Source organism: Sinocyclocheilus rhinocerous, unplaced genomic scaffold, assembly GCF_001515625.1.
Source record: "Sinocyclocheilus rhinocerous isolate Xijiao unplaced genomic scaffold, SAMN03320098_v1.1 scaffold161, whole genome shotgun sequence".
NCBI lineage: Eukaryota > Metazoa > Chordata > Actinopteri > Cypriniformes > Cyprinidae > Sinocyclocheilus > Sinocyclocheilus rhinocerous.
The window spans coordinates 475,992-490,285 of NW_015627226.1; the positions used below are offsets into that span (position 1 = coordinate 475,992).

The 14,294-nt window shown below is 35.9% G+C and overlaps 2 protein-coding genes across 2 annotated transcripts in view; one reads left to right on the plus strand and one right to left on the minus strand.

The window, feature by feature from the left end:
- LOC107722396 (importin-13-like) overlaps window positions 1-4,023 on the minus strand; it is a 26,797-nt gene extending 22,774 nt beyond the window's left edge. The window contains exon 1 of the mRNA XM_016530753.1: window positions 3,457-4,023. Within this exon, the coding sequence (XP_016386239.1) occupies window positions 3,457-3,504 (48 nt within the window). The 5' untranslated portion in view covers window positions 3,505-4,023. The remainder of the gene's footprint in view (window positions 1-3,456) is intronic.
- LOC107722404 (uncharacterized) lies at window positions 3,990-9,066 on the plus strand. Its single transcript, XM_016530765.1, has 6 exons — window positions 3,990-4,017; window positions 4,768-4,803; window positions 4,898-4,945; window positions 6,040-6,318; window positions 7,552-7,718; window positions 8,565-9,066. Exons 1-6 carry the CDS (start codon window positions 3,990-3,992, stop codon window positions 8,607-8,609), a joined length of 603 nt encoding a protein of 200 aa, XP_016386251.1. The 3' UTR covers window positions 8,610-9,066.
- Window positions 9,067-14,294: the final 5,228 nt, after the last annotated feature.

Below are 14,294 nucleotides of genomic sequence, written 5' to 3' on the forward strand. Positions count from 1 at the left end.
GCGGCACGGCTCAGTATGGCACGGCACGGCTCGGCTCGCCTCGGTTTGCGCTTCCACTGCAGTTTAGTATCGCTTTTGAGTGGGCGGGATTATTCACATGTCGTTAGTTGCGCCGCCTATACTGCCGTGACTCCTGAAAAACTTTTCCATTCCGCGTCGCCCCATCAAGCTCTTGCTGAATCCGATCCTCTGCTATCAATGAGAGGAACGTCTGTACTTCCTCAACAGACAACGAAACAGCCACTTTTTGGTTGTTAAAAAAATGTGCGCTCATTCAAAACAGTTGCGTTAGATCCTTCGCTGGCTGTTCAGACGTGCTCGTTTTTTCAGACGCTTGCAGAAAAAGGCTTACCAGAGCAAAGTGACTGGGTTAATCTTTTTCACGTTTCCTTTGTTTGTAGATGTACGGGGGACCTGATTATAGCACTTAAAACCTGGAAAAGTCCGATTTTCATGATATGCCACCTTTAAACTGCAATAATATATTACAGTTTTTACTGCATTTTGTTATCAAATAAATGCTGTCCTGGTGAACACAAGAGACTTATTTCAAAAACATAAAAAATGTTAATAATAAGGAATGATTGAAATTTTGATTGTATATGTACATATTGATTGAGTATTAATAATGCACAGATAAGATGAAACTGAAATCACAGGACACAATGGGGAAGCAGAACATAAACCAGCCACCAAATCCCCCACATGCTGACAGCTATTATTAGACTAGCACAGCTTACTGAGGATATCAAGTTACTTTCCACTTACAGAGGCTTCTATTTTGTTCTGAACTGTACAAGACCAAACACCTTCAGACTTGTGTGGCTTTACTCAGCTGTTAGTGGAATTATGGGAATATGAAGGAATAGAGGCCTCAGGGACAGCATTCTCCAAACGAAAGGCTACCACTTGCCATCAGCCCTTAGTGGAGCTGATGAATTTTACTTCTATTGAATTAGCTCTCGGTTTTACATCTCCAAACAATGGTAGTTTGATTTAACTGCTCTTAAAGAAAAAATAAATGGCTTGTTAAAATGCATGGCTATCACACATTTCTTTCAACTCAAGTGTTAGCAATAAATCTCACCCTTAAGTGTCTCTTTAGAAAAGCAGAGAGTAGGCACAAAGTAACTGTTATTCACACACTTCATGAAACATCAAGCAGTGACAGGCGTGTTATGCGTGATATATGATATTCCACCAAAACCCTTAAATACAATTTTCAATAATAGTATAAAATGGATAGTTTAGTCCTGGCTTCTGATTGGTCAATGCAGTTTTCCAGTCATCTTATTGTCCTTTTATAGTAATAGAGTGGAAAAGTTGGGTTTCAGAAGTAAAAATCCAGTTCATTTTCTCCATAGGGGAGCTGATTTTTAATGATACTTTATTGACTTTTAAAGATAGAGGTATCATGAGCTCGGTTGTTGATCAATGGTATACTTCTGTTAAAGCCATCAGCACATATTATTTCAACTTTTCTTTAAATTATCATATTCAACAGCGGAATTCTTGATGAAAAACTACATTACCCATAATGCACCGATCAAAGAATGCCACCAATCAGAGAATAAAAATAATTAAAAGAGCTCTTTCCCTCTGCTATATATGCATATTTCTCAATAAATGTCAGATATATTGTTTCTCTCTCTCTCTTTCTTTAAAGGGATAGTTCACCCAAAAATGAAAATTACCCCATGATTTACTCCATAAATCAATTCCGCTGTCACAGAACACAATTCCGCTGAAACGCCACTCTCTCATGATGAATGCCCGTACGACAGTTAATGGAAGCTAGAGATTACAGTTTATAAAGTTTTAAATATGGATATTTTTCTTACACAAATGCATCGATTCACTTCAGAAGGCCTTTATTAACCTCCCGGAGCCGTGTGGAGCACTTTTTATGATGGATGGATGTACTTTAATGGACTTCAAAATCTCAACACCAATTTACTGCCATTATAAAGCTTGGAAGAGCCAGGACATTTTTACTATAATTCCAATTATATTGCTCTGAAAGAAGAAAGTCATATACACCTAGGATGGCTTGAGGGTGAGTAAACCATGGTGTAATTTTTATTTTTGGGTGAACTATCACTTTAAATCAACAGTTTTATATTTATCCATCATTTTTATTTCAATTATGTTGTTCACAATGATTTGTGAGATTGTACTTCTATGTAGGGATAATTTAGATTTTTTTTTTCTTTCTTACTTTTTTTTTATTACTTTTTTTTTCAGATTTTCAGATAATAAATTGCTTCAAATTTTGTAATGTTGTGATTTTCACCTCGTATTTGAGTGGTTTGGTCATGGCATTTAACTCTAAAATGAGACATTTTAAATCTATTTAAAATCTATTGGATTTTCGTTGTATTCTGGTATGTCAGTTACTAAATTATCTAGTAGGCTTCTAGTAGTTAGTAGTAGCCTTCTAAGGCAATCCTTATGCCACTTAACCCTTAAATGGGCAAAAAAAAAAACTTCTGAAAATTAATTTACTGCTATTTCAACACGACTCAGATAATACAATTTCATCTGCTTTTTTATTTTCAAATTTTACTCACACCTTACTGATATATGTGTGAAAATAATAATAGCAATTAGATTTGTTTTTATTCTTTAAATAATTTTAATAAGTTTATCTGGCCCAATCAAAACCTAGTAAGCTAAAAAATATATATTATTTTTATTTATTTATTTATTTATTTAAGTAATTTACCAGGTATCCATCCAAGTAGTGTTGTTTTTGTTTGGGCAAAAGCACATTATAGAACAATACAATAAAAAAATCTATATAAACTGATAGGAGTGTATCTGCAGTAAAACAATATTAGCATTGCTTTTTTTCATGTTTTATATCTGGGGTCTTTGTGTGTTATTACGATGTATGTTATTTTTTTAGCAAGTTCTCATAAAATTAGAGAAAAAAAAAAACATCACATTTTTAACCTGATGCTTTGGTGTTAAAGGGGTCATATGATGCTGCTAAAAAGAACATTATTTTGTGTATTTGGTGTGATGAAATGTGTTTATGCGGTTTAAAGTTAAAAAAACACATTATTTTCCACATACTGTAGATTATTGTTTCTCCTCTATGCCCCGCCTTTTTGAAACGCGTCGATTTTTACAAAACTAATCGGAAAGGAAAAATTGAAATCGCATCATATGACCCCTTTAAGTATTTTCAATGAGCTACTATTATGGTCACTCAGACCCCAAATACCAGGAACTGCAATAGTGAAAAACTAAATGATGACCAGTAGCAGCACCTAAAATATAGGCTACAAGTTCCCTTTAACTTTATATTTTAACATTTAGGTGAAATGCTAAGGTTTTGTTATTAGTCACCGTTTGTCAAGCAGGCCTACTCTCAAATACAAATGGTCGAGTGACGTGTTATTGTGTTGCTGTGAGTCAGTTTGGCCATCCAGCATATCACATTCTACTCACCCTCTCCACTGCCTCCACTGTGAAGTCGTCCGCATTCACTGCCTCCATTCTCAATCCTCATGAAGTTCCTTATGTCCTATTCTTGTGTGACAGTCAGTACTCAGTGGTAATGTGTGAGGGGGTGTTTTTGGAGTCCTGTCAGGTCATGTGTGCGGGGGGCAGATCTAACGGGATGGTCCACCGGCGCACACGTGGGTAGCAGCACTAAATAAGAGCGGACGGGACTGACGCCACACTTCATTCACTTCACTCTCAAATCATTCGGCTCCTTCACATTCGATTCAGACGGTCTAATAGCCCGAAGCCTTTTGCTCTCTTTAGCTGTCGTTTAGACTGTAGGCTGCGCTTAACCACACCCCGCTGTCGAAGCCCAGAGCCCTCGGGATATTTTTAGCTCCGATGATGTCCGCTGTCATCTAACGGAAAGATCATCCCGGGAATCACAGAGCGAATCTGCACGGTGTCTGCGCGCGCTCGCTCGAGTCGCTTTATCTAACATGAGGGCTCAAAGCGCTTTTATTATATGGACTGCGATGGTTCTGCATTCGTCTGTCATCAAAGGTAAGCGCATGGCTTATGATTTGCTTGATTTTAGCATGAATACAGCAACGTGATTCTATAATGTTACAGTAGCCTATCTGCAGGCTTTGTCTTACTCGCATGTTTTTTTTTCTTCTTCTTCTTTCTGATTAATCACTAGTGATTTATATACGTCTTATCTGTTTGAAATGACATTGTTTAGCCTATGGAACAAATTATGGGACAAAATCCAATCATCCATCCTTCTAGCCATCTGTCTATCTCTATACAATATCTATCTATCTATCTATCTATCTATCTACTCTTCCTTTGAAAAGTATGTCATCTTTGACAATTTACATGTTACAATACCGCAAAGATTGAAAGATTAAAATAGTAACAATATATTTGGGAATAGGAAAAAAAAACAGCAGTTCATCTGCGAAATATTTTTGTAACTGAAATATGTTTGGTCTCTAATTTGTATTTATTCGCATTTCCCCCTTAAGTGCTAATTAGATACTTAATAAAGGGGTCATATGATGCCATCTGATCCTTTCTCTTTGGAGTGTTACAAGCTCTTGGTGCATAAAGAAGATCTGTAAAGTTGCAAAGACTAAAGTCTCAAATCCAAAGAGATATTCTTTATAAAAGTTCAGAGTCAGCCACACCTACCTAAAACGGCTGGTTCTAACACGCCCCCACATACCAATTTCTTGTGTTTGAATAGTTCCAAAACAGAAGTTATGCTTCTTGGCTCTCCCCATAAATTGCGTAATGCTGAATCTTTAGCTTTGTCTGTTGACGGTGTTGCTCTGGAGTTACAAAGTAAATAAAAAAATCTGGGTGTTATTTTCAATCCCAGCTTGTTGTTCGAGCCTTTCGTGCTGAACACTGTTAAGATCTCGTTCTTTCATCTTAGAAATATTGCACGGCTACGACCTTTGCTGTCTTTCTCTGTTGCTGAAAGGTTAATTAATTATTTTGTCTTTTCTCGTCTAGATTATTGTAACAACCTTCTTATTGGAGTCTCTAAATCTTGTATTAACAAACTACAGTATTTACAAAATTCAGCAGCTAGAATTCTGTCAGGGGCCTGGGTTGTTGATCATATAACTCCTGTTTTGGAACTGTTGCATTGGCTCCCAGTTAGATTCCGTATTGATTTTAAAGTTCTAATGTTAACATACAAGGCACTGCATGGTCTGACTCCTCAGTACTCGGCTGAGCTTTTAATTCCTTATACACCTAGCCTAGATGGTGGCATTGCTCTCATATTGTTGTAGAAGTTGAACACGATGCTTCAGATATCATGCACTGACATTTGCATTTGCGTTTGTCTTCTAGTGTGAGTGCTTTCATGTGGGTGTGCATCACTTTGTTTCACTTTAAAGATAAAACACTGGGCTTAATGTGACTGAATCCAGACTGAACTCGTGAGACTCTCTGGGAAAGTGCCACATTCCACCCACTTGATCAAATGTCTGTCCGTAAATAATGGCTGGTCGTGGGTGTAACATTTTGGAACACAACTGTGTTTGTAAATAATCCCTCTTGCATACTGTCATTTCACTGGAAACACAGCTATATTTAGGGCAGTTGAATATCTACTTATTGGTTAACTGCACGTATGCCAGACCTTAAGTATGACTGTTACAAAACAACTTCAAAAAAGTTTTTGCCTGGCAGACAGTAAAATGGGTAAAAAAATACCATAGACTTACACTGAAGCAGAGACCCGAGACCACCCAGAACACACAACAAATGGAACAAATTATGGGACAAAATCCAATCGTATATGCATCCATCCTTCTCTATCTATCTATCTATCTGTCCTCCTATAAAGTGCTAATTAGATTCAACTTTGTTGTCAGTGTTAATATCGTGAACTTTTCATGAAGTCAGCACTGCACACGCTCTTGTTTGCACCCTGGCATTGTGGCAGAGAGTTTTGCACAGACAAGCACACTCACACTCTTGTTCTAATATGCTTCTTAAATCTTACTTTCCTTTCTTCGTTTGTTGTTCAAAGCTTGTCTTTCTATGCCTGTTTTTCTCCTGCAGGTTCTTCTGCTAGCAGCCCGTCAATTTCTTTTTTGAAGAGCACCGTTTCAGATTCAGTAGCCACCACAGCTCTTGCAACATCCATCAGTCCAAGTGAAGGACCTCAGACTGTCTCTTCTTCAGCCAGCAGTGTGATCCAGACAACACAAACAGCTCCACCATTCACCACCACTTGCCCTCAGACATCTCAGATCGCCCTGACCAGCAGTTCAAAGGTCACTGGACCTGCTCCTTTGGAAGACCAGGATGAATCTTCTGAACTGGATGTGGGGGATCAAGGTGTGTGGATAGCAAATGTTTTCCTGCCATTTACGTTAAAGGGATAATTCACCCAAAAATGAACATTCTTTCATTATTTGCTCATCATCCAAAAGACTTTCTCGTTCAGCTACAGTACACAAAATAAGATATTTTTTATATTTTTCATCATTTTTGTGTCCCTCCATTTAAAGTCCATGCAACCGAAAATGTAAAGCTTCAAAGGTTCATTTTAGAAGTAATCCATATGAATCAAGTGGTTTAATCCAAGTCTTCTGAAAAGGCAATCGATTTATGTGATGTGAGCTTAGGGATGTCTTGATCAGTTTTTCTGTGCCACCGATCAAATCCAAGTCATTGAATATTGAGTATCTGCCAAGTCTCAATCCGATACTTGTATACACACACTGTAGATGTAAACATGTTACATTAGTAGACGTTGTAAACAGACTGTGTGGTAACATTTATGAATATAGGACTACTGATATAAACCTCTTGTATTTAATATGAACAATAAGCAGAATAATTGCAACATAAAGGGAAAAAAGTGGAGATAAGGTTAGGAAGCATGATGCTTGTGGTGTCCGAATGCCAGTCTGTCAGTCAAGTCTGAATCAAGATGCAACCCATAGCAACGCGTTATGACGTCTCAGATAGTCTGACGGCAGATAAAAGTAAGCGGTAAATTAATTAATTTTGAGTGACTTCATTGGTTTTTGCTCGTCATGCACGCACATTTGAGTATCTTATTTTCCTTTTAATGACAGCTGGCAAACCTACTGGAAGGTGCATAGCACCACCTTCAGCACGACACAGACATGACAGCTGATGTAAAATAAGGATCGGGCTTAGGAGAGCCGATACCGATCAGTTAAAAAAAATGCTTCATCGGCCCCGATCCTGATCCTTGAGATCAGCTCTGGACATCTCTAGAAAAGATTTAATTTAGACTTTTATATAAATGTTGATCAACGCACATAAATGACATCAAATATGGTAAACGGAAGCTCAACCGTACATGCCTGACAACAAGCACTTTTTATTTTTGAGTGAACCTTTAAGTATGAGAGGGAGTACATTTGTTTGAGTTGTGTCTTTGGTCTTGCTGTCGAGGTCTAGTAAGCACCATGACATGATAATTTCATTATTTTTCCATCTGCATTTACTTCTGTGCTCTGTACATGATGTTCCTTCACTTTTATTGGTTCCTGTGATAGTGATAATCAGATTCCGCTCAATTCATCAATCTTCTAGAGTCAGGGAAGGTTCCCCACCACCCTACATCGCCCCTGGACCCCCTGCTCGCTGCTCTGGTCACCGTTTTCATTATTTGCACTGCCATGGTCTCAGCCGTCCTCTTCCTCAGGTTCCGTCAGCGGAGTGAGCATCCAGAATTCCACCGGCTTCAAGACCTTCCTATGGTGAGTCTTGCATTTGGGCAGCAAGTTGTGATACTTAAAATTGAGACCTTTGAAAGGTTTATAGATTTCCATTAGAGGTCGAACGATTGATCCGTTTTGCCGATTAATTGGCACCGATAACTGACTGCTGGAACAATAGCGATAGTTTTTTCAGGTTGCATCCATTGCTGGAACAACTGAGAAGGTCCACTGTCATTATACAGAACGAGAGCCGCCTCCAGAGGCAGAATCAATGACGCCTCGTTGAGTTTGTTTGTTATGCATCTAATATCCAGCAAAGTTGCATATTTAAAGCTAGTGACGTCTGACTAATCAAAAAAAAATTATCGTCACTGTAATACATATTTTGTTATTTTTATTAGATAAAAGTCAAGCAGAGAAACAAATAAAGTGGGAGAGTATACATACAATATGCATATGTATCTAATCTCAATGCTATGGACTTATTAGATATTTGTAGATATTTATTTTTATTTGAAAAGGTAACACTTTACCAGTACATTTGTAACATTAACTAAGGATAATAAATGGTGTAGAAGTATTGTTCATTGTTAGATTGTTAATTTCATTTACTAATAAATATTTTTGTTTAAGGTTCAGTGCTATTTTACTTGGAATATTATGTTTGTTCTCATTCATTATCCATTTTAAAAAACGATCGTTATCGGCCAGTGTGGTCCAGCCAGTTATCGTTATTGGTAAAATCCACTATCAGTCGACTTCTAATTTACATGATAATGCTAATTGTGATGTTTTTTGCAAATGTGGTGGCAACACTGATAACGATCAAATTTGACAATTCAAGTGCTGACCTCAAAAATAAAAACCTGATGTGCTTTTCTGCAGGATGATCTTCTAGAAGACACGCCTTTGTCAAGATACACCTATTAGCAATCAGGGCTGCACGATTAATCAAAAAATAAATAAATAAATAAATAAAAAATCACGATCTCGATTCATACATAAATGTGATCTCATTTCTAAATGACAGCGATTCACTTGCATGTTTGTCCCTCCATTCAGATCACACTGCATTCACTTATTTACTTTACAACAATCCAAGATGCTATCAGTCAGACTTATTGGTCACAATCACACAGTGTAAAACAAAACACTTATAGATGAAAAATATCAGTTTCTACCAAAAATATCAGTTGTCAGAAGATGAAAGCGATATATTTGTCGTAGTACACTTTCAATGTTTAAGGGTATTTCCCACATCTCTATGAAGTGAAATATCAGCTTCAGCGTTACTAAGGTAATGTGTTGCTGGTCGATTGACGCTTGTGAGGTGGTGTTTAATGATGATTATAAAATGGATAGTTCCGGTCCTTGATTCTGATTGGTTGTGCCATGTTCAAAAGCTGTTGTAAATTACTCTACAAACATACACCTTTGTTTACTTTGTGTGTTGCTTGGCAACCACTTTATTGCAACCACAACTGTTTCTGAGGAACTACATTGTTTGGTGGAAGAATACCGTTTTTATTAATATCATTACACTTTATTTGCTCTGTTTTATTTTGTGAAACCTTACTACATATATGGAATAACCGTTTTATAAAAGCAATAAGCCCCGTGAAGCCGTGGTTTACAGTGCATTTATAACAGCTAAGGGGGTTTATACCATAGCTTCACTCCGCTTCGTGCCTAACAACGCCCCTTAGTTGTTATAAATTCACTGTAAATCACGGCTTCTTGGGGCTTATTGCTTTACTCATAAAGACAGTCCCTTGCCGCCACCTATTGGCGTAACAATGTTACTGCACTGACTGACAGCCTTCGCCTTGTGGGTTACAATTATATTCAGTTTAACATCACTTTGTATGCTCTTTAATAAGCCAAAGTATCCTAATATGGATAGTGTTTTGTGTAAGCTCAGTTTTTAAAGGCCTATTAAAATGTTCATTGTAAAATGAATATTCGTTGTGCTTATTTCTCAATTAAATCAACAATATCCAATATTACTGTAAATAATACGAACATCTTTGGTATTATTTTATCAGTAAAAAAAGGTTAACAGTGACAGTCAACAGGGAGCTTGCATATCACTTGTATAAAGCTTAAATGATCAGAATCGGTATTGGCTGATCATAATGACAAGAAAGCTAGTCGTTATTGGTTGCATAAATCCGGATCAGAGCATCCCTACCTCAAACGTCAGCACAAAATACAGTACGAGTTAGCCATGAGTGATAAGGGATCCACACCTCAAAATACCAGCCGCCAGACCACACAAAGCACAAGTGCTATTTATTAGTTTTTTATTTATTATTTTCATCACATAAATATTTATTATTGTCAACATTCTATTCAACTGCTTACAGCTTTTAAGTTATTCTGCTTACAGCTTTTAAGGGGTCTAAAATCATTGTTTTATTTCTTATGTTTTGTTACTTTTAAGTCCAGCACTTTATTATAACTGAAAGTCCTGTGTAGACAGCATTTTTTTTTTATTTTTTATTTTTTTACTTGAGCACAATAAATGTTTTGGTTGAAAAAATGAGAATCGTGTGAGAATCGTGATCTCAATTCCCATGGAGAAAAATCGTGATTCACGTTTTAGCAAAAATCGTGCAGCCCTATAATAGCAAAAGTGAACTGCACCATTTCATTATCTGATTCCTCAGGCAACCAGTTTTGTTATTGGTGCAAATCCCCTGAAAGATGGCTTTCTCAACTGATCTCGGATTATGGGTTTTGGTGATTCTCAGGAGGCTTCGATGCTAAAATGTGGTTCCGTAATATTGGAATAAAAAAATTAAATTATTTTACTATATTATTCTATACCATTAATATAAAATATGGGTTTTATAAAATCAATCTTATTCTCTGTTAAAAAAAAAAATGCAGTTTCTTAATAAAACAGGTGTTTAGTTAGAAGAGAATGTTTGAATTTCAAGAAAACAGAACTCATATACTTTTATTCATCTTAAGATTCTCAACAAACATGGAGAGAAACTATAACAAACATGACCTGTAGAAGAAACCATTCACATTTTAGAGCATTTGCTGGAGATCATTTGCTTGTTTTTTCCCCCCTTTATTAGACGCTATATTTGTTCTTAAGGAATTGCTCAATATTATGACACTATGACCCTAAACCTAAACTCTTAAGATGCGGTCACATTTACTGTCATTCAGCAAATTTTCACAGGTGAAATTCAGTCATTTCGAAAGGATTTTGGAAGGCGAAAGATATTCCCCTTGCAGATTTCACAGCAGGTTCAAACTTTTTTTGTCCAACAAATTTTGCTAATATGTCCGCACCTTAACTTTTATATAACATTTTATTGTAAAGGTCTAAAATTTCTTGAATCTACACAAACAGATAGTACTGCACTTTTTTTTCTTTTCAGGGGAATTATTTTCCAAAACATTTTTTATTTTATTTATTTATTTATTTATTTTTTTTAATACAGTTCCCTGGGTTTAGCATAATGTCTCTGGACTTTTGCACTGTTAGATCTATGACATTGTAGTAGGAAAATGTTCATTTCTATGTGAGTGTTCAAAGGTTAAACTGAATTGTGATTTTGATATTTATGAGAAAGTTGATTGTCCAGATCGATAACGAAGGTATGTGAAATAACTTGAAATGTATTTAAGCATATTCACTTCTGTCTACGCTGGTATTTGTGGTAAACCTAGTGCCTAATGTACTTTGTGCCAAAACTAATTTGCGGTAAGCAGACTGATAAACATATATTGATTGCACTGTTGTGTTGTTGAGATGAACCTGTAAAGATAAGAGTTTGTAATAAAAGAAGAACACTTTTTTTTGTATGAAGCTTCATGCTATATCACATTTACATGAGTTCAAAATGGTGAAATAAGATATAGTTATGAGCACTTTAACAATGTTTTTGAAAAAATAAACAACACAATATAAAATTTATTGATTAAAACTAGCAACAATGCAGCTTTCATATGTGCTATATTCTAAGAAATAGATAAATATTAAAGGTGGAACAGTAAAACCTAATGTACGTAAAATAGATTCATCATGTTAACACAGAGAACAATATTTCATATTATAGTAAAAACAGAAATACTGTCATAAAAATTGTGTCATTAGAATAATATAGAAAACATTGCATGAAATAATCTTAAGTTATTTTAATGATTAAAAAAACATCTTTTCATAGAGTACAAAATACAATATAAAAATAACAATGACAAACGTGTTAATTTTGTGTTAAACTAAAGACGTTTCAGTTGTTTAAAAATTCATAAACCGGAACACTGATTTAATAAGTCATGTGAATATGTATCCTCATACCGGTTTTGTCTGTAAACACTGGAAAGTCCTCATCAGTCCTCATCGATCTATGGCTGTGAAATGATGAGGTCACCATACGGCTCGTCCTGTCGCACTGTGACCTGTCCTGCGGCTATTTGCTCTGTAAACACAAGACGAACAAGACAAGACAGCATCACTCCCTGGATGATTGCATTTTTCAATAAGTTAAGCACTGGGGAGAATTTGATTGCATACATTTTTGTTCAATGTGGTGTTCAATCTCACACCATTATTTGCTGCTAGCAGGTGAGGAGGCTCATGGGTAGTCAGATAGCAGCTGAAGTGGAATGGGGCGGCATATATCACCTTTACCTGACAAGTTTAATTATTTTTCTCTTTAAGTCTTTGCATGTTTCTGTTAAAAATACATTTGATTTTTAGTAGGTGGGCTATAAGTCAGTCTTCCCACTGTGAAAAGTCCCATTGCCCATTTTTTACAGCAAAATCCCAATTTCATAATTTCATTTTATTAATTTTGTTTTCACTAACAAGAATCAGGCAAAATAGGATGGTAAATCCTCTGCCACAATCTTACCTAGCAATCTCCAAAACATTTGGGCAACAATTCTACAGCTGGCCTGAGGGGGCAGCAGAGAGTGAAAGGTCACCAAATCTTCAATAACAACCTGCGGCCTTCAACAGAAGAACAAAAATACTTTTAGATATTATATCTGTCTATAGTCACATGCCACTGAAATGGACAAAGCAAAAAAATATAAAATAATAATAAAATATTACAAGGGTCCTATGATTTCTGCAGTGCTGAAAAAAAGATCTGATGCGAGATATTTTGAGAAAAATATCAGGAACCCATCAAAATAAAAGTATGGTTTAACTTGAAGAAATTGTGACAGAAATATATTACTATTGTACAGACATATTGAACGTATGCCTTAAAGGATTAGTTCACTTCCAGAATAAAAATGTCCTGATAATTTACTCACCCCCATGTCATCCGAGATGTTCATGTCTTTCTGTCTTCATTCGCAAAGAAATTAAGGTTTTTGAGGAAAACACTCGAGGATATTTCTCCATATAATGGACTTCAATGGGGATCAACGGGTTGAAGGTCCAAATTGCAGTTTCAGTGCAGCTTCAAAGGGCTTTACACGATCCCAGCCGAGGAATAAGGGTCTTATCTAGCCATTTTCTAAAATAAATAAAAATGTATATACTTTTTAACCACAAATGCTAGTCGCGCACTAGCTCGACTTCACGTATTTCGTAGTCATGTTGGAAAGGTCACGTGTGATGTAGGCGGAAGCAGCGTTTACAAAGCGAACGTGCAAAGAAAGTCAAACGCCCTTTACAAAAAAAAGGTAAAAACAACGATGTCAGTCGATTTTGAAATTGGAGGAGAAAATTAGATGAAGTTTTTCGCCCTTAAGAATTACTTATAAATCTTCTGAATGTATATTTTTGACTACAACAAAACATGTTTTGTAGTTTTAGCACACCAACCTAACAAAAATTCACACTGTCTGTGGTAAACAAGCACCACTCCATACTGGAGCTGAGAGGACAGATACAGGGAGAAATGTGGGCGGGGCAATCCTGAAACAGGGGGCGGGACTCTGACCTACACGTAATCCATGATGTCACAGCTGTGAAGCACATTGAGAACAACTCCTTTATTGTGTTGTTACCTCACAAATATTGCGTTCCCAATAAGACAAAAGAAGTTCATTTTAAGATCTTACAAAAATATATCCTGTGAATGATACTGTGGCAAAATATATGGATGTTGACAGTTCTTGCTCATTTTGTGGAATTATGGATGAGACACTGATCCATTCATTTTTTCAATGTGACAAAACTTAAAACTTTTGTAATAGTTCATATCTTCATATAGGCAAGCACCTTGATTCTTCTAGATCCTTTCAGTTAAGACATATAACCTGTTACTATTAAAGTAAAACTACTACTTCAGTGAATTGCAATGTTCCTTTTTTTATTTTGTTTGGGAAATTTTTCATTTATAAGCAAAAATTGTCTTATTTGCAGCCTGTTGATGCATTTCTTAAATCTCTTAGGTGGATTAGAATTAATAATATATATATTGTAATAACACTGATGCATACGTTGTCCTTTATATGTGTTTTATAATGTTATCCTTTTTCGTTTTATATTTATTAGCATTTTATTATTGATTTATTTTAATTAATTTCTTTCGTGAAACTTTACATGCAGAATTGATGTCATTTTATTCCTGTAGAGGCTCTATCTGTTCTGTCTTTTCCATATGTTTATTGTTTGATGCAATATATATATAT